At 44.2% G+C, this 27,896-nt stretch overlaps 1 protein-coding gene across 1 annotated transcript in view; it reads right to left on the bottom strand.

Moving 5' to 3' along the window:
- MBD6 (methyl-CpG binding domain protein 6) overlaps window positions 1–27,896 on the bottom strand; it is a 212,170-nt gene that overhangs the window by 56,372 nt on the left and 127,902 nt on the right. The window contains exon 7 of the mRNA XM_085654602.1: window positions 178–890. Coding sequence (XP_085510728.1) covers window positions 178–890 — 713 coding nt within the window. The remainder of the gene's footprint in view (window positions 1–177; window positions 891–27,896) is intronic.

Consider the following 27,896-nt stretch of genomic DNA (forward strand, 5'->3'; position numbering starts at 1 on the left):
TGTTACAGAAACTAATCATACTTCACTTACAATGTCTTAGTGGGAAAAGGCAAACATTCTAAGAAGGCTGTATGTCATCAATGGCAAGTGAATCTTACAAAACAATAGTCATAAAAATCTATAAAGAAATCTATAACTAAATAAACAAAAAAAATAAGCAGAAGATGTGCATCTCACTTGAGTTTGACAGATGCCAGAATCAGATGCTCCGAGGCTGGCTGCCAGAAGAGCTGAGTTCAAAGCCAGAAGTGCCGGAGGGAGAGAGAGTGCTGGAAAAAGAAGAGACTGCAAAACATCAGCCGCTGGAAATGCAGAAAAAGCATCGTCCATAGCACCAGTCATCGGTGTCTCCCCTCGGTCCACGCCATCAGGTGGGGAACTTGTCAGTGGATCTTGCAAGGGGGGCATCGACATCAAGGCAGAAAGGAGTTGGTTCTGTTGCTGAAGAAAATCCAAGGGTGGCACCAAGGAAGGCTGAGAAGGATTGTGAAGCAGTGATGCCATCAGCAAGCTCTGCAGTGCCTGAGCCTCCAGTTCACCGAGGCTGGCCTGAGGTGCTGGGGTTGTGGTATTGCTCTGGAGGCCCAATGCCACATCGTTCTGTCCAACGAGGGATGTAGAGAGCAGGTTCAGCAGGGTCTGGTTTAAAAGATGCTGCCTCTGGGAGAGGGCCAGTGAAAGAGGAAGCGAGGCCAGGAAACTTTGTGTGAGGAGGTTGGGGAAGCTGGAGGTATTGGCAGAGGACAGGACCTCGTCCTGGTTTAGGAATGGAAAGACATCCCCTGGAGGCAACTGGCATGGGAGTCCACCAGTATTCTCTGAGCCAGCACTCACTGCAGGGCTGCAAATAGAAGCTGTTTTCGGGCCAGCTGCCAAATGAGTCGAGGCACCTGAAATTCAAAAGCGGCATATGACAGTAAATCATCACATAAGATTGGTCTTATATGGTTACATGACCAAATCCTTTCACACATTTTATGCATCAAACCAATTAAGGGAACCGTTTAATAATGTTGGATGGTATCACAATGTACTAAGTGAAGATTCAAAAAAAGAGAAAGATCTCCCTTGGATCTATATATGCCAACAATCATTCAAACACACAAAACTTTAAACAAATAGCAGGGTAAGAATCGGCATCAACGAAGCAAACAAGCTACAAAATAGTGAATTTATTATAATTAGTCACAATGGTATCCCACAAAGCGAGCAGTTGTACACATCGGTTAAAAAACAATTGAAAAACAATTTCTCAAACATATAAGCAAATTAAAATCATTGGGAATTTACATATGAATAAATGACACATAATGTAACAAAGCATCAACAGTAATAATCAATGTCAGTACATAGTTGAACAATTCATAAAAACAAAGAAATTGGGAAAAAGGGGAACGAAGAGGGAAATTATTCCTACTCAAGAAAGAAAATCGCTTAATCAAAGACTAATCGGTTGTAATCCTAATGGAATTACGATTACATTACATATATGACACAACCCATATTGTCATAGATTTTGTCCGATTTCCTTTTTGTTAGAGCATCGACGCGTTTCGGTAGGCCACAGGTTAAAGCCAACACCTTCCTCAGGATATTTTGTTGATCCCAATTTAATTATGTTAAAATCTGAAAAACATGTACAACAAACTAGCATGAGTGACTCCCCATATTACATATCTGGGACATTATTAAATATGCTTCAGTGACCCCGACTCAGCCCATGCTATAGAGATTTTGGGATAAACACACATATAATCATTCACACAACACTCTACAAATATAATATGTTTTTTTCACAGAAAATAGGGTTTAAGAGAATTCTTTTACCCCCAAAAAATATATTCGTTCAGCTACTCGTTCAAGGTAATGTGGGCTAGGTAGCTTGTAGGATATACTCTCTCTCTAAATAAGTCTCTCATGTTAGACAAAAAATGGCTTTCCAATATTTAAATTTGCCATTCCGTAATCACTATGGCACAATTCTTTTCATCAATTTATACAGTACTGCTCAGCACAAAAGTGCTTTATTTCACTATGTATAGATATTAAAATCGTGTTCACTATATATAATTTCTTGGAATTTATCAATATTCCTGGGTGTTACCTTATAGGTTCCTTTCTTTATAAGTTCTTTTGGCTTGCATAAGTCGTAGCACCATAGGGCTAGTGTTCCATCGGTAGACTCATGGACAATATTCTCATGAAAGTCTGTTACCTATTAAAAATACCAATAACAGACAAATGTATGTTTTAAATTTACACCCACCCACAGGCTAGGCTCCATATCTAATTAGTCCGATCCCGATTGTTGCAATCATTAGGTCCTATATTTACCGATTATATCCTTAGAACAGCCAGGTTGTATATATACACTTCCTCGACTAAGGTATTCTAAGTTTGAAGGAATCGTGGGGCGTTATCCTATGAAGTATCTGAAACAGAGAAAGGCACAGAGATCTGTTACTAACCATGGTATCACAAGTCTTTCAGGTTTTTGTTACTCAGCCTCTGTCATGATAGGCTAAAAATTATTTTTTTATTTTTTTATTATATAAAATCTATTTGATACACAAAGCTATACTTTCATGAATATCGCTACCATAGGCGGCCTGATCTTACCACCATAAGGCTACATAAAGGCCCTGCTGTACGTAACTGTTCGTAAAAAACGGATCCTACCTTTCTAATCAACTTTTAGAGACTACAATGCAGCATTGCGGGCATACAGATTACTACTCTAACTCTCAGAGAGCCCTGTTGTACAGACTGCCTTCCTATCTACATTAGTAAATATCCTCCGTATCTATAGGTACCTTTGACAATTTGAACACCCTTCCGGCGTGGTGGGAATAGAACCTCAGATATAGTACGTCCCTACAAAGGAAAGACAAGGAGCATATAGATTACTACTCTAACTCCCAGAATTCCTCTCTACACTAGTAAATACCCCCCATATTTATAGGTACCTTTAATTATTCAAAAACCCTTCCGGCGTGGTGGAGATAAAAACTCAGATCCAGTACGTCCCTACAGAGGAAAGACACAGAGCAAGAATAACGTTACAAACCCCGTATTCAGCGAGAATACGAAATATTTTCTAACGCTCTCTATTCACATACCTTAGTAGGGCTCAATGCTGTCCGCAAGATGGATTCCTTCAAGTATATTGAACACGGAACCCGTTACCTCTCCGGCTTAAATGTCACCTGGGAAATGCCAACAACGGAACTGAAAAAATCTACTTCCGGGGCACAAAAATAGAAAATGCCAGCTCATATGTCAAACGACTGTAGCCGCCATCTTAGCACTGTCTCGATACTAGTGCAATCCTGTATTAGAGCCCGTTTTTTCTTACATACTGGAGATAATGCGGTCTTAATTAGTTCTATAACATAGACAGACATTAATCTTCTACACTGTACTCGAAGGAATGGATCAAATATCACAGCGACTAACGCGTGAATGCATATGCGTTACGACCCGTGCCAATGTGCCAATAATACGACTAAACTAATTCAAAGGGTTGGCTGTCAGTGAACAAATTGCATTGATTACTTGAGTGATGCCAATAATTTAAGAATAGTGCTCTTCACTGACAGCCAACCCTTTGAATTAGTTTAGTCGTATTATTGGCACATAAAAATTAAATAGGCGGGGATAATTATTGCTGTGATGACTGTCTGGCCTTTATATCCCTTTTTGATTGTGTCTAGACTTACAAGGATATACGAAAAACTCAATATTCAATTGGGACAATGAGATACTTATTAATTAAATTAGTGTATTTGCTTATTTGTCTCCCGTTATAGCATTTATGGTGGTCTCTCGGCCAAGCCATCCCTTCTTTGTTTTCGGGTCGTAACGCATATGCATTCACGCGTTAGTCGCTGTGATATTTGATCCATTCCTTCGAGTACAGTGTAGAAGATTAATGTCTGTCTATGTTATAGAACTAATTAAGACCGCATTATCTCCAGTATGTAAGAAAAAACGGGCTCTAATACAGGATTGCACTAGTATCGAGACAGTGCTAAGATGGCGGCTACGTTCGTTTGACATATGAGCTGGCATTTTCTATTTTTGTGCCCCGGAAGTAGATTTTTTCAGTTCCGTTGTTGGCATTTCCCAGGTGACATTTAAGCCGGAGAGGTAACGGGTTCCGTGTTCAATATACTTGAAGGAATCCATCTTGCGGACAGCATTGAGCCCTACTAAGGTATGTGAATAGAGAGCGTTAGAAAATATTTCGTATTCTCGCTGAATACGGGGTTTGTAACGTTATTCTTGCTCTGTGTCTTTCCTCTGTAGGGACGTACTGGATCTGAGTTTTTATCTCCACCACACCGGAAGGGTTTTTGAATAATTAAAGGTACCTATAAATATGGAGGGTGTTTACTAGTGTAGAGAGGAATTCTGGGAGTTAGAGTAGTAATCTATATGCTCCTGGTCTTTTTTTTGTAGGGACGTACTATATCTGAGGTTCTATTCCCACCACGCCGGAAGGGTGTTCGAATTGTCAAAGGTACCTATAGATACGGAGGATATTTACTAATGTGGAGAGGAAGGCAGTCTGTACAACAGGGCTCTCTGAGAGTTAGAGTAGTAATCTGTATGCCCGCAATGCTGCATTGTAGTCTCTAAAAGTTGATTAGCAAGGTAGGATCCGTTTTTTACGAACAGTTACGTTCAGCAGGGCCTTTATGTAGCCTTATGGTGGTAAGATCAGGCCGCCTATGGTAGTGATATTCATGAAAGTATAGCTTTGTGTATCAAATAGATTTTATATAATAAAAAAATAAAAAAATAATTTTTAGCCTATCATGACAGAGGCTGAGTAACAAAAACCTGAAAGACTTGTGATACCATGGTTTGTAACAGATCTCTGTGCCTTTCTCTGTTTCAGATACTTCATAGGTAACGACCCACGATTTCTTCAATCTTAGAATACCTTAGTCGAGGAAGTGTATATATACAACCTGGCTGTTCTAAGGATATAATCGGTAAATATAGGACCTAATGATTGCAACAATCGTGATCGGACTAATTAGATATGGAGCCTAGCCTGTGGGTGGGTGTAAATTTAAAACATACATTTGTCTGTTATTGGTATTTTTAATAGGTAACAGACTTTCATGAGAATATTGTCCATGAGTCTACCGATGGAACACTAGCCCTATGGTGCTACGACTTATGCAAGCCAAAAGAACTTATAAAGAAAGGAACTTATAAGGTAACACCCAGGAATATTGATAAATTCCAAGAAATGATATATAGTGAACACTCGATTTTAATATCTATACATAGTGAAATAAAGCACTTTTGTGCTGAGCAGTACTGTATAAATTGATGAAAAGAATTGTGCCATAGTAATTACGGAATGGCAAATTTAAATATTGGAAAGCCATTTTTTGTCTAACATGAGAGACTTATTTAGAGAGAAAGTATATCCTCCTACAAGCTACCTAGCCCACATTACCTTGAACGAGTAGCTGAATGAATATATTTTTTGGGGGTAAAAGAATTCTCTTAAACCCTATTTTCTGTGAAAAAAACATATTATATTTGTAGAGTGTTGTGTGAATGATTATATGTGTGTTTATCCCAAAATCTCTATAGCATGGGCTGAGTCGGGGTCACTGAAGCATATTTAATAATGTCCCAGATATGTAATATGGGGAGTCACTCATGCTAGTTTGTTGTACATGTTTTTCAGATTTTAACATAATTAAATTGGGATCAACAAAATATCCTGAGGAAGGTGTTGGCTTTAACCTGTGGCCTACCGAAACGCGTCGATGCTCTAACAAAAAGGAAATCGGACAAAATCTATGACAATATGGGTTGTGTCATATATGTAATGTAATCGTAATTCCATTAGGATCACAACCGATTAGTCTTTGATTAAGAGATTTTCTTTCTTGAGTAGGAATAATTTCCCTCTTCGTTCCCCTTTTTCCCAATTTCTTTGTTTTTATGAATTGTTCAACTATGTACTGACATTGATTATTACTGTTGATGCTTTGTTACATTGTGTCATTTATTCATATGTAAATTCCCAATGATTTAATTTGCTTATATGTTTGAAAAATTGTTTTTCAATTGTTTTTTAACCGATGTGTACAACTGCTCGCTTTGTGGGATACCATTGTGACTAATTTTAATAAACTCACTATTTTGTAGCTTGTTTGCTTCGTTGATGCCGATTCTTACCCTGCTATTTGTTTAAAGTTTTGTGTGTTTGAATGATTGTTGGCATATATAGATCCAAGGGAGATCTTTCTCTTTTTTTGACTAACGGTCTTGCTTGGCACCCCTCTCCCTTGGTGCAGGGGTCCCTCTCTCTTTGTTTGAAACTAAGTGAAGATTCACACTTTGACACATTTATTTTGAAGACATTCATAAAAAAGGCAACAAATATTTTTCTCTTTGTCTCCACCTGTAAAATACTTTACAAGCTTGCTGACCTGCTCCTAGTGCACAGTAGAGGCTTCTGCCCCCCTTTTCAAACTGTCTTTATCCTGCCAGGTTTTCTTTCTACTTAAGCAGAACTTTCTAATGCACCTCCTTTGTATTTTATATGTTTACAAAGCAGGACAGGGAAACAACTTCACTTGGCAACACATTATTAAGTTTTAGTTTGAGGGCAATCTGTGATTCACCTTAGCTGAGATTTTGTGTCTGAAAGGGGAGCATTTAGCCACAAGGTGCATGCAGCACCATAGGATTTAGTGAGCCATAGAACAAAGCTATATTCCTAACAATTATGTCTGGCAAAAAAGCACTGAGGATCCAAGTTTTGAGTCAAGGTACTGTAAGAAAGAGGGTCCTTTCTCCTGAGAATTACTGAAGGCAAATGATTCATAGGAAGGGTCTGTTTTGCTTAAGTCAGAAACCTACACAACATCAACTAATAAAGACTTTAACGGGCATGACTGGTTCCCATGTATTACAAACCATGGACTGGATCTAATTTAGCAAAAGCCATAGGGCTAAATCATAATTTTGCCTGTGCACTTTTGCAAAGTTGATAAAAACAGATATTTCCATCAATCAAGATTTATAAAGCGGGGCTAATCACCTGATAGCGCATCCAGGTCCCGTAGGCTACTTTGAACAGCTAGGTCTGCAGGGCCATTCAGTATTCTGGAAGTGAGGTGATGGTCCGGATGTGCATGGGGAGGCTGTTACAGATCTTTGCTGTGAGGAGCGTCCGCGACTTCTGCTTTGTAAGATGCAGGGAGTATGGGCAAGTAAAAGGGAGGCGGAGCATAGTCTTCTCAACAGTTGGTGGGAATTCAGGTGGTGTCTAATGTATTAGGGTCCATGGTGGTGTAGAGCCTTGTTTGCGTGGGTCAGCAGCTTGAATTAGCATCTCTTCTGTACAGGGAGCCAGTGAAGTTGCCCGAGGTGGGGTGGGTGTGATGTGGGTTCGTTGGGAAGGTAGAGGATGAGTCCGGCTGTGGCGTTCTGTGTGGTTTGAAGTCTCTGTAGGTGTGCAGGTGTGGAAAGTTTTGCCATAGTCCAGTCAGCTGGTGATGGGAGCCTGTGTCACAATGCATCTCGTGTGCAGGGGTAGCCACTTGAAGATCTTGCGTAGCATGCAAAGAGTGAGGAAGCAGGGAGATACGGTATTAATCTGTGATTTTGTGGTGAGCTTGTCATCAATGATGATGCCAAGGCTTATGGAGTGGTCGGAGGGAGTGGGTGCAGGTCCTAGGTCTGATGGCCACTGGGGGTCATTCCATGTGTTGCTGCGGCTGCCAAAGATCAGTACTTCCGTCTTGTCTAAGTTCAGCTGCAGGCAGTTGTTCTTCATCCAGTCGTAGATGTTTGTCATGCATCTAGGGTGGTGAGGTCGTTGGTGAGTGAGAGGAAGAGTTGGGAAATTATGTTGGGACGTGGGATTGGACGATGTTGGCCAGCACGTTCATATATGCGTTGAGTGCGAAGGGCCGAGAGATGAGCCCTGGGGGACATCGCAGGTGATCTCCTTGGGTTCAGAGGTGAAGGGTGAGAGATGGATCTTTTAAGTTCTTCCAGTGAGGAAGGAGGCAATCCATCTGAGTGCCAATGCAGTGAAGTCTTTTGATTGGCTTGTGGTGAGATAAGGTGTCAAAGGCTGCTGAGAGGTCAAGCAAAATCAAAGTTGCTGTTTCTACTCGGTCGAGCAGCGTTCGGATGTCGTCACTGGCTATGATCAGGGCGGTTTCGGTGCTGCAATTGCTGCGGTAGCCGGTTTAGGAGAAATCGCGTAGCTGATTCTGCTCCAGGTGTGTCATGAGTGGATTGTTGATTATCTTTTCCAGTACCTATGCTGGGAACGGGAGCAGGGAGATAGGCCGGTAGTTTTTGAGTTTGCTGGGGTCAGCGGAGGGTTTTTTGAGTAGCAGTCTGACTTTGGTGTATTTCGGGCACCTGGAAATGTTGCTGTGGTGATAGAGTTTTTGAGTAGGGTAGTGAGTTCCTGGACGATCCTTTGTTTTCCGAGGTTGAAGATGTGGTCCGGGCATGGGTCTGTGGGAGCTCCTGAGTGGATGGATTTCATGATGGAGGTGGTGTCCCGGGTGGAGAGGATGTTCCAGGTGGTCAGTGTGTGGTTTGTGTCGGGTACGGTGGTGGCGTATCTGTTGTCCGTAGGTGTGGATTGGGTTTCAAAGTTTCTGTATACAGTTGCGATCTTGTTGTAGAAGAAGTGGGCAAAGTTGTCCCACAGCTCCTGTGAGAATATGATGTCGTTTTTGCTGGCAGTTGGGTTGGAAAATTCCTTAACGATGTTGAAAGGTTCCTTGGTGTTGTTGGCTTAGATGCATGCGGCAAGGGCTGCCTTCTTGGTTACCCTCAGCAGGTGGTAGCAGAGGTTGTGGGAGATCTTGAAGGTTGCCCTGTCGGAGGTGTCCTTGCTAGTGCGCCATCTCCTCTCCAACTGTTTGCTGTCCCGTTTCACTGTTCTGAGTTATTGGGTGTGCCAGCTGGCCTTTTTGGAGGATTTTCTTTGGATGCTGCTCTTGATGGGGATTGGTGCTCCAGGCGTTGGAAGGTTTACACTCTCATATGTGGGTTTGCACTGCAGGGGCTGGAGATGCTGAAGTGGACAATGAAATGATCAGTCCATGAACATTCTGTGACATGGCTGTGGTTGATGCGGTTTCTGGAGGTGAAAATTGGGTCCAGCGTGTGTGCTGCGGTGTGTGTGGGGTCATGGATGATCTGGGTCAATCCGAGGCTGCTTATGCTGTCAAGGAGGAGTTTTTGTCATTGGGGTCGTCGATGTGGAAACTGAGGTCACTGAGAAATATGCAGTCCTTGCAGTTTAAGGCTAGGGGTGCAATTAAGTCTGCAATGGTGTTGCTGGAGCACCGGACTGCGGGTCAGAATGAGAAAGTGGCTGTGATAGCTGTTTTGTTGTCTGTGTGGAGCTTGAAGTTTAGATTTTATGTGGTGATGGTAGTGGTACACTGTATGGTCTCTAAATGGATGATGGCTGGTCCTCTTCCCGGCTTTTTGTTGCTGTCCTGGTGAGTGATTTTGTATCTGTCGGGGATCGCTTTGGCAATGTCTGGGGCGGTTGGTGATGAGGCTCCATATTTCAGTGGAATGCTTGCATAGTAAGCATGTGTTTAGAGGGGGGGCATGAGAGTTGTTTTTTGTTCAGGTGGTATATGTAGTGTGTTTGTGGTGGGTCTGGTCAGTGGGCTGATGTGTGTGCAGTGACAGGTGAAGTGTCAGTGGGTGCAGGAGAATTGTCCTACCATGGAGCATGGGTCGGCGCAGTGGCAAGGTTTGTTGCAGCGTCTGGGGTTGAGGATGTAGAGCTCGGCAATGGTGTATCTTTATGGGGCGGGAGGGCCAGGGGTCACGGCGCTGGGTACAGTCCAGGAGCGGACGCATGTAGGCGGGCTTGAATTTGGCACGCCAGAGGTGCAGTCGCTCTGTGGCCTGCATTAAGTAGGTCCCAGGGTGGGAGGGGCTTCTTGGCGGGAAGACTGGTGAGTTTAAAAACCCAGTGGGAATACTCGGGCAGCTCTGGTGTCACAGGATCGGTCTGGAACAAACAGGAACTGGAGGCCACAGGCAAATGGCAAGCTAGGTGTCCAGGTGCCTAATGATATTTGTCAAGTTTACAACTGAATATTTCTCCGAAAAAGAGAATCCTCCTGTACCCCAGAGATTTTTCATTATAGTCATTAGCAATGAACTGCCAATCCCACATGGGGGATCCAGGGAACTTTTCGGAAAATATACAATAAAACTCTTTCAATTCTAAAACATTTTTCAAATATATCTTTTTTGTAAAACCGACATTTTTAACAATTTAATGCTGGATATATATGCCAAATGTTACTCATTAAATAAAAATTTCTTATAAAAAAAGTCAATTTAAACATGAAAGTTGCGGTTTAAAGACCAGAAACCTCTTTCTCAAACCTTTTCAAAGGAAAAATTAGAAAAAAGAAGGAAAAGGTGTTGCCCTAGAGGAAATCTAGGAGTAATGGTAGGTAAATATTTATTCTGCAGGATGAGTTTCTTGATTTCTTTTGTTTTTTTTAAGATGCACAACTTTTGTAAGGTGAGCAAAGTTGTGAAAAAAAAATCCTTTTTGTGTAGAGGAACTCTACATACTCGTGTACATACTTGAATACAAGTACCTTTTCTTTCTCCATCTAAATATTCCTTGGTTTTCACAACAATTCCAGGCTATCCGGCACGGAGGTTGAGATCATTTAACTATTACTATTTCAAAAATATAACTAGGGTTAGGAGTATTTAACATTTCTTTCTTGTACTCAGTTTTCTACAGTATGTTCCAACTGGGTTAATCTTGTTAATGCTTGTGAGCACTACATGGATGAACGATTGCCTTAGAGTGAGGTGCTGCAGGTTACCACTACATGATCTGTGCTCAGCATTACCTGGGAGACTCAGCAAGTCTCAAAAGTCCAAAGCTGTCTCATAAAGCCTGAAAATGAGATGTTTTCACCCGTCATGAAACTCTACTCCAGAAAGGAATATGTTGCTTTTCCTGTAAGCATCTGTTGTGGCATGTAGTGCTGTAGATTCACATGCTGTGCATACTCCTGCCATCTAGTGTTGGGCTCGGATATATGCAAGTTTTTGTTCTTTGAAAAATGTTTTTTGAGTCACAAGGCACTGTGACTACTGCTTGCTGATAACGAGCAAGGTCATCAACTCCATTGTTTGATTGATTTCCCGCATGCCGGGTGGGGATGGAGTGTGAAGCAAAGCGTAGACTAGAGATATATCCCTGCAAGGGAGCGAAAAGTGAAAGTAGGAGACACTGCAACTGCCATACGTGCCCTGGAAGAAGGCTAGGCACATGAGAATCTACAGCACTACATGCGAGGAACAGATGCTTATAGGTAACGTAACCTATTCCATTCGAAGCATGTGTGGCAGAATATACACATGCTGTGCATTGACTGTAAAGCAGTCCTCCCAAAGCGATGGCTAGCCTGCGTTTGTTGCAGTATATTGAAAAAGTGTATGGAGTAGTGCCTGGCCAACATTGGCTTGTTGGAGTGCTAGCACATCCACAGATATATTTTGCAAAAGTGTGAGGTGTGGACCAGTTTCATAGATCAGCTATTGGAATGGTCCATAGGAAGGCCCAGTGTATTAGGCTCTGGAGGAATAGGCAGAGTTCTCTTAGCTTTAGCATAGCATGGCTGGATGCATCTCATGATCCATCTTGCAATGCATGATTTAGAAAGAGCCTTCGCTTTATGGGGCTTGGAGACTACAACAAAGAGTTGTGTTTTTCTAAATGGTTTAGTTCTGTCAATGTAGTATATCAGGGCTCATTTTACATCCAAAGTATGGAAAGCCTGTTCTGCAACCGAGTCAGGCTGCGGGGAAAAAAGCAGGAAGTTAATTTGACTGGTTAAGGTGGAACTAGGAGACCACCTTAGCGAGGAATTTGGGGTTGGTGCCAAGGACAACCCTATCCCTATGAACGTTGGAAGAAAGGTTCTTCTACGGTTAATGCCTGTAGCTCACTAACACGCCTAAGTGAAGTGATAGCAACTAAGAATGCCAATTCCAAGCAAGGAACTGAAGGGAGCAGGAGTGGAGTTGCTCGAACGGAGGACCCATGAGTCTTGTCAGTACAATGTTGAGATTTCATGACAGGGCTGGTGGGACCTGAGGGGAAATGAACCTTTTGAACCCCTCCATAATAGCTTTAATGACTGGAATTCAGAAGAGAGAGACGTGTTTTCTATTCAGAATGTAGGGGCCACAGCAGCTAAGTGTAGTCGTATTGAGGTGAAGGCTAGGCTGGAAGTCTGCAAATGAAGCAGATTGCTGACAATGTCCTGCACTGTGGCGTTTAACCCTTTCGATGCTGATTACGAGCTGGACTCGTCATGGCACACAGTGGACGTGTGCTCATGACGAGTCCAGCTCGTCATGGCACCCACCCACGGGGGAAGCACTGGCGCTCCCCCCCACGGGTGTCCGATTTCGCAGAAAAAAAAAACCCAGTAGACACCAGGAATTTTCTTTTATAGGTAATGGAAGCAACCCCTTGGCCAAGGGTCCCTTCCAAGGGGGTTAAAATATGTTTGTGTATTTTCTGCCCCCGACAGATCTGCCCCATTGTTTAGGTCTTTCTGCCCTAGGTGGGAGGGTAAGGCAGAAAACCCTACTAGGCACCAGGGATCTATTTTTTTTCCAAGGGGCGACAAATATCTGTCTGTTTTCTGCCCCACCTGGGAGATAGAGTGGCTTGGTAGAAAACCTCACCTAATCCCCATTTTTCGCAGCCCTATTTGAAGGCCCATCTGGCCGATTGACCATTTGGGTAGCGACACAGTGTGTTATAATTATAATTGTCATATTGTTTGTGAAATGTAATAGTAATTTTTTTATTTCTCTATTTTATTCTAGTTCAAGGCTTTTGCTCTTTAGACTGTTCCAGGTTGCAGTTTTGTTACTGCTGGTTTTGCAGCTTGTGTAGTTGCATGTGCTTGGTAAGAAATGTATTTTGTACTATTTACACTAATTTAGTTAAATTTCCCTACATGAATGTGTTTTTTGCAAATGGTGTAGTAATAGCAGTACGTTTGGCCTCTGTGTTTTGAGTGTCAAAATCTTTTTGCATTAGTGCTTGATGTGTACTTTGTTGTCTTATGAGTAATTGGTTTTGTTTTTTCTTTCTAGTGGGATATCGTTGCTTTTTGCTGCGTCTCTGCAGAGTAGGTGCTGGTGAGTGTAGCTATCTTTGGTAAGAGTTATATTGTTTTTGAGTATATAGATCTTTGTGCTAAAGCCACACTTTGTTTACTACTTTCTTTGCACAGTGTTGGTTGTTGTTGCCTTGTTAGTGCAGTCTCCTTTCTTAGTAAGGATAATGGTTAGCCGCAGGATTACTGCTCAGCCGGTTGTTGGTATGCTTTTTGAGTCTTCCTCTGACCATGGTTTAGAGACGGACTCTAATTCTGAGGCAGAGGTGGGAGGGGATGATTCAGGCAGTGAGTTTTCTCTCCACATGGAATTCATCGGATGATGAAGCTTCTCTCATTGCGGATGAAGCTAATCTTAGTGCGGATGTAGTGCATGTGTTAGAGGAGGACATTGATGTGCCGATAGTGCGGCAAGAGGCATCTGGGCTGCAGCCTGCAGCTGCAAGGCTTCACGTTGCTGTAGTGCGGCAAGAGGCATCTGGGCTGCAAGCTGGGGCTGCAAGGCTTCCCGTTGAAAGTGCTGACCTCTGGGTTGCCCCAGGCATGGTGCAGCCGGCATTGCCAGACATTACTGGTGTTCCAGGGTTTAGAGTGAACACTGAAAACTTTTTGCCGATACATTTTTTTCAGTTGTTTATGGACGATGTGTTTTTGGCAGAGATTGTTGAGCAGACTAATTTGTATGCCGAACAGTTTGTGAGGAACAGTGCCAGCCTTACGCCCCATTCTAGAGCTACCCGGTGGACTCCCACAAATCTTGAAGGGATGAAGAAGTTCTTGGGATTCACTTTTATGATGGGCTTGCTAAGGAAGCCATCAAGGTCTTCATATTGGTCTACTAGTCCCTTGATGGCAACGGCTATATTTCCGGCAGTCATGAGTCGTGATAGGTATTTGCTTCTGCTTCGGATGCTGCATTTTGTCGATAATGGTTTAGCGTTGCCACAAGATCACTCTGATTGTGATCATATTTTTAAGATTTGGTCTGTTCTTGATCACTTTGTTGATCGATTTTCTGAGATCTATGCTCCAGGAAAAGAAATAGCAGTGGATGAGTCTTTGGTGTTGTTCAAGGGCCGCTTTGTTTTTAGGCAATACATTCCTAGTAAGAGGGCACGCTATGGAATTAAGCTGTATATGCTGTGCGACAGTAGGACTGGATATGTCTCTAATTTCAGGGTGTACACCGGTAAGGAATCCAGCATTAACCCCCCTGGTTGTCCGTCCACTTTTGGAGTGACTGTGAAAATTGTGGGGGAACTTGGTAGAGGATTATTTAACAAAGGCCACCATTTATATGTAGATAACTTCTACATTGGTGTGCGGTTGTTCAGGGAATTGGCCAAAGTGGGCACTGTTGCTTGTGGCACAATCCGCTCCAACCGTAAAGGTTTCCCAAAATAACTTGTTTGTCAAAAGTTTGTGCGGGGACAGTGCAGTGCATTGCGTTGCGAGGAGCTTCTAGCTGTGAAGTTTTCTGACAGAAGAGATGTCTACATGCTGACTACCATCCATGATGAAAGCACTGCAGCACCTGTGACTGTTTGGGGTCAGGCTGCTGAAGTGCATAAACCTGTGTGCATTTTAGACTATAATAGGCACATAGGTGGTGTTAACAGAGTAGATCAGAGGTTGGAACCTTACGCTGCTCTTCGTAAGGCTTACATTTGGTATAAGAAGTTGGCTATCCATCTTTTCCACTTGGCAACCTTTAATGCTTTTGTTGTGTTCAAGGATTCTTGTCCTGAGTCAAAGATGACTTTTGCTAAGTTTCAGGAGTCTGTAATAGGCAGCCTTGTTCTAGTGGAACAGGCAAGTGTTCCTAGAGTTGGAGTGGTGGAGGATGTGGGTAGATTTAAAGATCACCACTTTCCTGAATACATTCCTCCCACAACCTCAAAAGACTTTCCCACTAGGAGATGTAGAGTCTGTTGGCGAAGAGGTGTGCGGAAGGAGACTCGTATGAACTGCCCTGACTGTCCTTCTAACTCTGGACTGTGTGTTTCTGCTTTTTTTAAATCGTACCACACGCATAAGAATTTTTGGGAGCATCCATGAGTGGTAAAGTGAACTGACTGGCCTGTATTGTTTAAAAAAATGTATTCCGTTTCAAGGTTGGCATTAGTGCATTGTATTTAGTTTCAGATTTTGTGTTAGTAGATTTGTATCTATTTGCAATTTGTGTTTTGTTTTTTGTATAAAAAAATCCTAAATGTGATGGCGGTGTGTGTAGGCTGGCACTTGGCTGGCGGGGTGCGTGGACTGGCGCTTGGCTGGCGGTGTGCGTGGACTGGCGCTTGGCTGGCGGTGTGCGTGGACTGGCGCTTGGCTGGCGGTGTGCGTGGATTGGCGCTTGGCTGGCGGTGTGCGTGGACTGGCGCTCGGCTGGCGGTGTGTGACTAGTGACTTTCTGCTGGTCACTAAACAAACTGCTAGCTGAGCGCCACTCCACGCAATCCATCAGCTTGTGTCGTTGCTGTGTCAGGAATGTGGGCACGTGAAAGTGATGGGCCCTTGAATGGCGCTGTCTGCTGGTGTGAGTGTTGTAAGGTGATGGGCCCGCGGCTGGCAGTGTGAATGGTTTTGTATGTGTCACAAGTATGAAAGGTGTATGAATGGCCTGTAAAGAGGTTGGTACCTTGTCGTGGCTTTACAGCTCACGAGCTGTGAGTTAATGGTTCAGTTTCTCGTCCTTTCAATTATTAACAGTGCATTTCATTTTTGTGAAATCACTTGCTAATACAATTGTACATACTGAACCATCACTCACCCTTGTGCCAAATCCAACCAGTATGTGTGTGTGCTTGAGGATTAGATGGCTGTGCAGTAATATTTGTCTTCCTGAAGCAGGGTGTACCTTGTCCCTTTTTAGGTCTCGCCTGACCCAGCGAATGCGCTGGTCTGGCGAGACTTATTGAGAGGGCACCAAAAAGTGCTACCAGGCCAGCCTAGACCTACAGTGCATGTGCGCGCCTCACTTTCGCGGCTGCACGGCTGCTTTGATGTTTGATCGCGATCACTTTCATGGCCGCACGCCCGCTTGGCATAGCCAATAGGTCTCGCTTTTGGGACCTTATAAGTAGTTAGTTATGCAACTGTTGCATGGCTAAACACTTTCAAGGTCCCAAAGGCGAGACCTATTGGCTATGCCAATGCTTGTTGTGAATGTTGTAATGTGTTGGTTTCGTGCCTGGTGGTGTGAATGGTCTTGTTTGTATCACGTATGAAAGGTGTGCGAATGGCCTGTAAAGCGGTTGGTAACTTGCCGTGGCTTTACAGCTCACGAGGTGCGAGTCACTGGTTCATTTTTTTGTCCATTTAATTATTGACAGTGCATTTCATTTTTGTGAAATCTCTTGTTAATAAAATTTGATATACTGAACCATCACTCGCCCTCATGCCAAATCCAACCAGTATGTGTGTGTGTTTGAGGAATAGATGGCTGTGCAGGAATCTTTGTCTTTTTAGTCTCTCTGCCAAGGTGCACATTCCATCTAAGAATAACCTACCAACTGTAGATATTGTCGTAAACCTATAGGAGTACATGGTGATGTCTCTCTTGTAATTCCCAACAAGTTATTTTATCCACAATGTCCTGCAAACCTCAAGATGTCTGTCACATTTTCCTTGCAATATTGTGCCATGATTTTCACGCTGCAGAAATCAACAACTAATTAACTCAAAACGACCTGGTTGTGCAAGGGGGGTCACCTGGGTTTTTGGCCCCGTGCATGGCAGCCATTTAAGGAAACTTACCAAACCCTCACATATCTGAAAAGTAGACAACTGGGGGCTTCCAGGAAGGTATGGCTTGCTTGGATCCCCCAACGTTTCCTTACCCAGAATCCCCTGCAAACTTCAATTTTTGCTGCAAAAAATCACTTTTTTTCCACACATTTTTGTGTGGGAAAGTTGTGGCATCACCGGGCTCACACAAATTTCCTACCACCCAGCGTACCCCCGGGTCTCCCAATGAAAACGGTGCCTCACTCATGTGGGAGGCCCAAGTACCCGCGACAGGCAAGGGCCCAAAACGTATTGAGGTGACATCATTTTGATGTCGCCTCACTACGTTTTGGGCCCTTGCCTATCGCGGGTACTGGGGCCTCCCACATGAGTGAGGCACCGTGTTTAATGAGGCCCGGGGAAAACGCAGGGTGGTAGTAAATGTGTGAGCCCGGTGATGCCACAACTTTCCCACACAAAAATGTGTGAAGAAGATTTTTTTCAGCTAAAATTTAGGTTTGCAGGGGAATCTGGGTAAGGAAACATTGGGGAATCCACGCGAGCCAAACCTCCTGGAATCCCCTGGGTGTCTAGTTTTCAGAAATGTGTGGGTTTGCTAGGTTTCCCTAGGTGCCGGCAGAGCTAGGGTTCAAAAACTATAGCTAGGCACTATGCAAAAAAAGGGTCATTTTTCATTGTGAAAATGTGGTGTGTTCACGTTGGGTTTTGAGACATTTCCTGTCGTGGGCAGTAGGCCGACCCACACAAGTGAGGTACCATTTTTCTTGGAAGACTTTTAGGAACGCGGGTGGGTGGAAATTTGTGGTTACTAACAGATTCCAGAACTTCCCACCACAGAATTGTGGGGGAAATGTGTTTTTTTTGCCAATTCTTTAGGTTTGCAAGGGATTCTGGGTAACAGAACCTGGTGGGAGGCAGTCAAGTCACCCCATCCTGGATTCCCCTGGGTGTCTAGTTTTCAAAAACGTATAGGTTTGCTAGGTTTCTCTAGGTGCCGGCAGAGCTATGGTTCAAAAACTACAGCTAGGCATTTTGCAAAAAAAGGGTAATTTTTCATTGTGAAAATGTGGTGTGTTCACGTTGGGTTTTGAGCCATTTCCTGTCGTGGGCATTATGCCCACCCACACAAGTGAGGTGCCATTTTTATCGGGAGAATTAGGGTAATTCAGATTTGTAAAGCAACTGTTATTACCTATTGCCTTTCGATGCATTTCTGCCTTCCAAATGAAAGACATTGTGTGAAAAAGAAGTCCTTTTGAAAAATGACCGATAATTCTCATGCTAGTATGAGTATTTCCAATTTCGAAAATGTGCAAATATCTACTGTTTCTAAACTCTCAAATTTGTTCCCATTTCAGAAATACATAGGTGTCTTTCATACCGATTTTCCATGTATACATTTTCCCACAATAATTGCTATATACCCGGTACACAATAAAAAGCCATTGCAAATTGCTGCTCAGTTTTTGACTCTGGGTTCGTGGGGTTCTTGGTGAACCTACAAGTCCTATATATCCCCACAACCAGAAAGGTCCTGCTGATGTAACTCTATATTGCTTTCAAAGAGCTGTCATAATTAGAAAAAGTTACAAGTGAAAACGTTGACACAAAAGGCTGGTTTTTTCAACTAATTTTCAATTTTTCTTACATTTAACTGTTAGTTTCTATAAAGAAACCTTGATGGATCTACACATGACCCCTTGCTGAATTCAGAATTTTGTCTACTTTTTTTAAAATGTATAGCTTTCCAGGATCCATTATTGCTTTCATACCCATTTCTACCATTAACTGGAAGGAGGTTGAAAGCACAAAAAATAGCAAAAATAGGCTATGTCCCAGAAAAATACCAAAACTGTGTAAATTTTTTTCGTTTTCTGACAAAAGTCTGTCATTCCCTAAAATCTGGGAAAATGGTGATTTCAGCCCCACAAACCCTTTTTTGATACCATTTGCAGGGAAAAACCCAGACGCTTTCATTTGCAGCCCTTTTTCCAAATTCTTCCCCAAAAATCCAAAATGTAGCTGTATTTTGGCTAATTACTGGGACCCCTCCAGGGGAGTCCACAAACCCCGGGTAACTTTAGAATCCCCATGATGTTGGAAGAAAAGGACACAAATTTGGCGTGGATACCTTATGTGGCCAAAAAATTACAGGGGCCTAAGCGCGCACTACCCCAAATAGCCAAAAAAAAGGGCTTAGCACAGGGGGGGAAAAAGGCCTAGCAGCGAAGGGGTTAAGGGATCAATCAATAGGTTTTGAGAGACAATAGTAGTTAGACCTCTTCTACTTGAATGCATGGCATACACTGGTGGTAGGTCTGTATGCTTCCCTGAAAATGCTCATGCATTCAGGTGAAAGATAGAGGCATCCAAAGTCTATGACCTCAGGAGCCAGATGGCAAGGTTAAGAGACCTGGTGCGTGGGTGTCTGATTTCCCCATGGTTCAGCATGAGAAGATCCAGCCTGCTGGGGAGTCTCTTGTGCGGAACAAAAGAGTTCTAGCAGAGTCGTGAACCAAGGCTGGTGGGCCCATGTAGGAGCCATTAGGACAAGAGTGGGAGATATCCGAAGGAGCCTCCGAACTACAAATGGAAGTAGTGGGGGAGGCGGAGGAGGGTAGGCAAATATCCCTGACCTACTCATTCATAGTGCATGGTCTTTGGGTGTTGGTGTGAGAACGTGAAGGTGAAGGTGAAGTTTGGGCATTTGGCATTCTCAGCTGTGGCGAAAAGGTCTATTTCTGAGAAGCGCCAAAACCGGACGAACTGATAAGAGGACTTGTGGGTGGAGTTTCCCAATCGAGGACTTGTTGCGACATCCTGCTGAGGAGAACGTCAAAGTCGTTGTCTGTTCCCGATAGGTAATCCGGTAGCGGATGGACTTTGTGGCAGAGAGCTCACCTCCAAATGATCTGTGCTAACTGCGAGAGTGGGAGAGACAGGATGACTCCCTGTTTCTGAAGGGAATACGTAGCTGGCATGTTGTCCGTCCTGGCGAGAACAACCTTGCCCGTTAGTTAAAGTAGGAAAGCCTTTAAAACTAGTTAAGCAGCTAGACGTTCCAGGTAGCTGATGTGGAGGCCCTGGTGTTTGGGTTCCCACTGGCCCCAGACAGTCAGAGCCTGCAAGTGTGTGCCCCACCCGTAAGGGAGGCGTCTGCTGTAATAGTCCTCTGCGGAACTGGGTTGAGAAAAGGCCGTCCCTACAACAGGTCATTGGTGTTCCACCACTGCAGATAGTGAAAAGTGTGGCAGCTGATCAACACTAAATCGCACCAATGACCCTCCGCTTGAGACCATTTTTGCGCTAGGCAATCCTGTAATGGACGCATGAGGACTCTGGCTTGGGGTACTATAGCAATGCAGAAGGCTATCATGTCAAGGAGGTGAATGACTGTCCTGACCGAACCAGATTCTATGGTTGTAAAAGAGGGATTAGTGCTTGATAGGATTGGCTTTTGGTTGGGTTTGGATAGGCTATGCTAACCTAATTGCCCCTGGGTAGGGTTGGATCTGGAGGGGTTGTCGGTGGGATATAGTGGGGTTGATGGTAAACTCTAGGTTGTGTAGGAGGTTTATCGTAATCGGAGTATGCTGACGGCATTGCTGGTGGGTGGCACTTTTGATAAGCCAGTTGTCCAGGTAGGGGAAGACATGAACGCCCTGTCTGCGCAGATAAGCAGCCACCACCGGAAGATACTTGGCGAACACACAGGGTGCAGTGGTGACCCCGAAAGGGAGCTCTCTGAACTGGTAATGCTTTCCGCTGACCACATATTAGAGATAACAGTGATGTGCCTGGTATATTGCTATGTGGAAATAGGCATCTTTCAGGTCAAGAGCAGTCATGAAGTCGACCTTGTCGCAGAAGCAGAATAACACCTCAAAGAGTATCCAATTGAAAGTGGTCTGAGAGCATGTATTTGCTGAGGAGCCTGAGGTCCAGAATGGGCTTGAGGGAAATGTTTTGGGGGGGGGGGGAATTAGGAAGTACAGAGTATACTTCTATGCCCAGGTGATGATGGGGTACGGGTTCTATAGTCCCTTTAAGAGGTTGCGCTTCCTAAATAACCTTTGGTATTCCAGAGACAGTTTGTGCTAGCGAGGTGAAAAGTTGGGAGGTGTGGAAATGAGTTCCTTTGAGGGAGCCACCTTTCCTTCAATCATAAGAATTGTTGCCTTTGTAGGATCCCCCAAAGAAGCCTCTGGGACAGGGCTGCTGGGCCTGTGGACATTAGTACGATCTGGAGGAGTCAGCGGAGGTAATCTTTAAACCTCCATGTTAGGGTGTGTGACCAAAGGTACACATGTTTGAAGTACGTCCATAGCCTTTGCCATCTCCATATCTTTTTCACTTTTTCTAATGTTTAGTCTACCTACAGAGCGAATAGATGCCGACCATCAAACAGCATGTGAAGAAGGCTCTGCTGAACCCCCGGCTTGATGCTGGAAATACGAGGCAGGGATGTCTGCACAGGAGAAGACTGGAGTTCACTCCTCTGGCAGCTGTGTCACAGGTACTCAATGCACAACAGATAGTGGTGTTAGAGAACTGTTGCCCCTCCGAGACAATCTCTTTATCCGTTGAACTCCGGGAGATGCAGGAGGAGCCCATGCATTTTGTCCCAGTGGGTGCAGTCATAAATGTAAATGTAAATGTATGTGTCTTGTAAAGCGCACTGCTGCCCTGAGGCAGCAGTAGACCGCTGGGGAACCCGTCCTGGCTATCCCTGTGAGATGGTCCCTCCAGGGTATCTCCAAGGTGAAACCAGGCATCCCCAGCCCGGACAGTAGCCAAATGGAATTAGCAATGGGCCAATGATTGGCTGACTCCGCAGCTACCCTCTTTCCCACAGCATTTACACTCCTAGTCTGGTGGAGGGACATCACCAGTGGCCTGGGAGGTGGCCCTCTTACGGGCTATGGTAACGACCTAGGAATCAGGTGGAAGCTGCCAACAAATGAAAACTGGGTCAGTAGGGGAGCCATTGTACTTCTTTGTTCACCCTGGGAGATATGACCCTAGCACAGACGGCGTCTTGAAATATGTCAGTCATTTGGCGGAGTGTGCCCCTGAGCATGGGAAGGTACTGGGTGGAGCAGTGGGTGGAGGAGAGGGTTTCGAAGAGGAAGTCCTCTTTCAAAAGCTCTGTGCGAAGATCTATCTTATGGAGGAGTCGGCCCTAATAAGTTCCTGGTAAGACGTTGGAATTGTCTGGCTGGGAGGGGTGGGCAAGGGTATAAGTTAGGGTCTGTATCCCCCGGTTGGATCTGTCACAGAAGTCTCATGGGTTGCCCTGCGGAGGAGTGTCAAATGTCCCCTCCCCCATCCCTATGACTACCCGTGCCCGAATGAGGTGAACCCTGAGGTGTAATGTCAAGGGGATCCCCTGGAGAAGAAGGTGGGGAAGGTGAAGGTTGAGGAAGAGGGTGGGTTATGTATGTGTGAAGGGTAAGGGGCTAGTAGCCTTGTCCGCCTTCCTGAGCTGCTTTGGTGGGGTTGGAATGTCCAAGGCCTCCTCGAAAGACAGCTGGTGTTTGGAGGGTTGAGCGGTTGCAAACACCATAGTGCAGGTGAGGATCTGACCCATGTGGGGATGGATGACCAAGTTTCTTTGCCAAGCATCAATCTCTTTTTGAAGTTTGTTGTTGCAAGGTAAACGTATTATGTGATATGGCAGGGATGCCGTACCATACTTTACAAGCACAATACACAAAGATGGACCCCGGGTACTCACTTGTACACCTTCTCTCAATCCGGGTAGAGTGGCAAAGAGCTGATAGGCTACTTAGAGCAACATGTAACAAGCATTTGCAAAGCAATAGGTCTTGCATTAATGAGAGTTTAAGCTATTGTCAACACAATAGCTTACACTCGCAAATGTGAGTCCTATTGAATTGCAAATATGTTTTTTTACTTGCACCCATGCGGCGCTTTCATATTCATGAAGGCAGCGCCCCTTTCTTTAGACAAGCCGCGTCTAAGGGGCGTGTTCGACATTAAAGTGAAACCGCGACATACATGCTGAGGAAAAAAAATAACACCTGTTTGTCAAGTTGACAAACAGATTTTTTTTGGGGGGGGGGGGGGCGGTAAAAGTCCCCATGCCGTGCTTTCACTTTAATGTCGGCCGCATACCTTTCTTTAGATGCGGTTTATGTAAAGAAAGGTGTGTGGCCTCTATGAATGTGAAAGCGCCACATGGGTGCTAGTAAACAAAACGAATAAATAAGTAAGCGCGGCCACTAAATGCGGACCGCACTGCTAAAATAAATAAATAAATAACTGCAGCCGCTATAGGTAAAGCGGACCCATTAGTAAAAATGTAAATTAAAGCGGGCAGCGAGGTAGTGCGTGAAATAGGGGAAGAGCATTAAATAAAATAGTGCTCACCGACTTATAAAGCAGACCATGTAACAACACCAGTAAAAGGTCCAGTCATTATGGGAGGTAACAAATGCAGACAAGGCGGTACCAAGGAGGGACTAACAAGCCGATTAACGACTTGGAAGCCAGCATTTACGAAATAAAATGACACAAGCCAATTAAAAATATTGGTGAAGAGTGGGCGGGGCATCAAAACCATACTCTCCTATTGCATGCCTTGCAGCAGCGCATGCGCTGCCCAGGCTCCACCTAAAAAGCATTTCACATCATCAGCATGGATGATGAGTAATTGACATGACTCAAGAGAAAACCGACACCAATATATAAACAAGCATTGAAAATGCAATAGGTCTCGTCCTCGTTTAAGTTAAAGCAATTCTGTTTCTAATCAGGTGGCTTTTTAGTTTTGTTTTTATTAGTGTTTTTCAAACTTTCATGTACATAACATGCATATGTATATGTATGCATGAATTTATATTTGGATTTATATAGATATGCAGATGTGTGTATATATATATATATATATATATATATATATACACACACACACATACGTATATCTAAATGCATATGCATATATATATATATACGCATATGTGTGCACGTAGAGAGAGGTGTAGAGTAGTAGAGAGAAGGGTAGAGAGTGAGTAGTAGAGAGTAGAAGAGTGAGTAATAGAGTAGTAGAGAGTGAGTAGTAGAGCGAGTATTTGGTTCCTGTCTGAGTGATTGACTTGGAATTCTGTTGATTGGGTTAGGGATAAGTGGAAGGTAAAGGGGCATGCTGGGATTTGTGGCAGCCTAATTTTATGGTGCTTCCGTCTTTTTAGTTTGTTGATTTTTTTCTTGTGAATCATGAGCCGTTGAAGTAGAGGCAGCCTTCAGTAACATTTTGGGAATCGACATAGCACCTCATCCAATGCTGAGGCGATCTCAACACCAATTTATTGTGTGCTGGAAGACACAAGCCAAAAATCACCCCATGCTTTACAGCCTGGGAAAAACGCTATCCCCCAGTTCATAAGAATCAAAAAAGCGAAATATGGAAAACTTAGACAACCTGCATACAAAATATCCTCAAAAATGCTAAATAGCTTTACCAATGGCAACATTCCGTCGCAAGACTAATGTCAGGCCTGTTTAAGGAGCTTCAATATTTGTAAAAGGAGAAGACAGGCAATGTTGTCCACGTTGCAATTAGCGCACGCGCCTCACGCTAAAAGTAAAAATAACGCCCCCGCTACAATCACTCCCGTCAGAGGGTGAGAACCTAGCCCCTGAGAGTTTGCGTTTCTGACCACAGTTTTGCTGTGGCTTGAGGTATGCATCTCTGGAGGGAGGGAGGGAGGGCAGGCGGGCGGCGGCAGGCGGGAGGGGGATTCTGGTGAATGCCTGCAGAGGGAGTGGGGCTGTTTGCAGGCGCCAGCAGCGGCGAGATGAAAGGGACGCTCCTGGGGGAAGCTGCTGCTTTTGCAGGCACCAGCAGCTGCGAGAAGGAGCGTTGTGGGGGCAGGGAGACAGCATGGGAGTATAAAGGTGTATTAAAAGAGGCAACACCGAACCATCCTCACTCAAAAATTAAAAGAACGCTCAGCCAGGACGTTTTATATTTTCCTGAACAGTGGTGAAGCGGTCTCAGTAGCCAATAGTAGAAGTTTCACAGCTAAAGTCGAGTGGCTACTTCAACTGTCTAAAGCTTAGTCGCCGTGAGTAGTAACTAAGTCTCACCATCTAACCAATCTAAGCTTTGTAAGTAGCCAGTGCTCGACTACTCTCGCAAATAAAGTTACACATTCATCAAATACAATTGAAGTTGCGCTGAGAGCTGTGTTCAACAAGCAGCTGCGTCTCAGAGAGACAGCCAGAAGGGGAAACAAATAGTGCTTCCCCAGTAAATAAAGGCACCAGGGTAACGCCGCGGGTAAAAGATCCAATCCCGCAGGGCGTAGATAAAAGACAGGGTGGCAACAATAAGGGAGTGACATGCCTTCAGTGCAATCATTGCACTGCCTTTGGCATAATTCGTGACGCAAAACAACGCGCACAAATCAAAAGTTAAGGCAGAGCTGGGACGAGGCTTCTGGAATCTTATCGATTCCAAGAAGTCGCGTATGACGAGGCAGCGCATGCGCTGCCTACGTCAGGCCGAGACCTAAGAATAGCACTGATTTTTATATATTTTTAGACACCAAAACAAAGTCGATACATAAAGTATAACCAGAGTTATCAATTTTCAAGCATTAAATAAATCAGTACTTTGCAGTGTAAAACATTGACATTGCGGTCAATGGTAAAAACACATATATGCAATTGGACACTTAGAGAGGGAGTTCAATAGAACCCATTCAGAGTTCAGGTCTCGGGAGTCCCCAGACCAGTTCACGAAAGCTAGCACAATTTGACATGGCTCAGGGGAGCAGGGTGCAGAGGTACATTTTAGCTGTCAAACGGAGCTGTCAATCAGGCTCGCAGTATTTAAATGACTACCTTAGCAAAATCGTACTTGCGGGGAGAGTTGAGCAAAACACTTTGGAACTTAAGCAAGGAGCTAGCCTTGGACCAGATGACTCCAAGCCTCTCGGATCTACCTGGTTCGGGGGATTCGGGTGCAGTGCTGCTCAGGGCTATCCATGGTGCTGAACAGGATCCATGACAACTAGTGCGGACAGGCGTGCCTAGAGAGAGTGAAAACAAATGCACGATCTTTACGATGGAGCCACTGGGGTGGATGGTCGTTAGTGCAGGTGGATCCCTTCTCCTGGAGCGTTGAATAAAGCAGGTAGTAGTCGGACTGACCACCAACAAGCCTTTGTACCTGCAAGCACTGCAGTTGATGAAATAGTCTTTCAGAGGACCAGGGGAACTTGTAGAAGCTTGAGCCTCGATGAAGGTCGGGACTACAGTTCACAGAAGCCACCTGCCTAAGTCACTTTCAAGTAGCCACACTGGGTGGCTCAGTGGACGGTACTTCGAGTTTGTGGATTTAATGCTTTGTGCCTGCCGACTGCAGGGGACTAGTTCCTCTAGCCCAAGGGAGTTTTTGTGAAGTCTGGAGTCTGCAGAGTTTTCACACTCCTGTTGGAACTAGCCTCTTGCCTTGGTTGAGTCGAAATCAAGCAGGTTCAGAGTGGCTACCACAGGTGCAGAGTTTTGCGCCTCTTTGTGTAGTCCTGCCTTGTTGTGAAATGGGTCTCTTCTTGGTATCACATTGAATCTAACGTTCTGGTGGCCAGTGTGCCCCTTAAATCCTTGATTTAGCGGGTGTTATTGGGTGTGAGGACTAGTGGCCAATGGGCATCTAGTCCAGCGGCTAATCTGCAAATTCAGTGACCACATCCAGTGTGTGTACATCACTATATTAAATCATAAATGACCAACACCATCCTTTATTGTACACTTCAGCTGCAGCACCCAGAGGTGTGGACAGCCTTAAGAAAGTGTACGCCTCCTGATTTTTTTTATTTTACCATCTGCCTGTGAAGAACAGTGCCTGGGGCATGGGAGGGCTTTGTCCCCGAGTGGGGGACAAGTTCCTTTGTCCAGCAGTGCAGGCGAAGCCTTTGAGGCACACCACTGTAATGGTTCCATTCACAAGCCGTCCAGTGAGGCCGGAGGTGTTAGTCTCCTGCACACACAGGCCTTTGTTTCTGACCTCTGGGAGAGGCGCACACTTCCCAGCATGAGGTCAGATCTGTGTCTTGGCAGCAAACCGTCGAAAATACCTGCCAAGGAACGAGAACATTGACTTAACTTGATGGGCACTGTCTAAAGTGGCACCTAGGTACTTGCTGGTTAAACTTCGACATGACCATTGTGTCAAGGGTTAAAAAGCACGGTGTTTGATACCAAATGCGAAGGAAATCGACCATTCCATAATGGAGATGGACAGCTGGGGATGCAGTGTCCAGCCCATGTTATCCTATGGAGGGTCGGTCACTTACGGTAGAATTATGTTTAAAATGCTACCACAGAGTAATATCTGCTTGCACATACATGTACACACATATAATATAATGCAATCAGAAGAGGTCTGTGCCTGTTAATCAATTGAGTCAATAGGATAATTATTTCCAAGATTCAAAGTTTAAGTGTGCTTTAAGCAGCATATGTCATTTTAATTGTTAATTCCAACAATACAAATCAAGCAAAGAACAACCGACACATGTTTCACCCGACTGGCCAGCCGGCCGAGGGATTTTTCAAGGCTGACATTACCACCACAGTATTTTAATGAGACAGAGGCAGGTCCAAGGTGCAAGTGGGTAATAGGCAAATCATTGTAGATTATATACAAAGTGAATGGGAACAGCGATTACAGACCATAGGACATGAAGAAAAAGAAAATTAGGTGGGTGAGAACAGAAGTTGACAAAACAAAAGTTGCAAAAGGAAGAGAGAAAAGAAGGAAAAGAAAATGGAGAAAATAACGCAAAATATTAACAAAATGTAATCTCAAACACAAATATCATAACCGGTTTAATAAGAAATGGCAATTATTCTACAATATGAATATTAGATTAGCTATTGAAGACTTATGTAGGTATCTTACCGATCCTATAAGCC

The sequence above is a fragment of the Triturus cristatus genome, chromosome 4_1, assembly GCF_964204655.1.
Source record: "Triturus cristatus chromosome 4_1, aTriCri1.1, whole genome shotgun sequence".
Classification (NCBI taxonomy): Eukaryota; Metazoa; Chordata; class Amphibia; order Caudata; family Salamandridae; genus Triturus; species Triturus cristatus.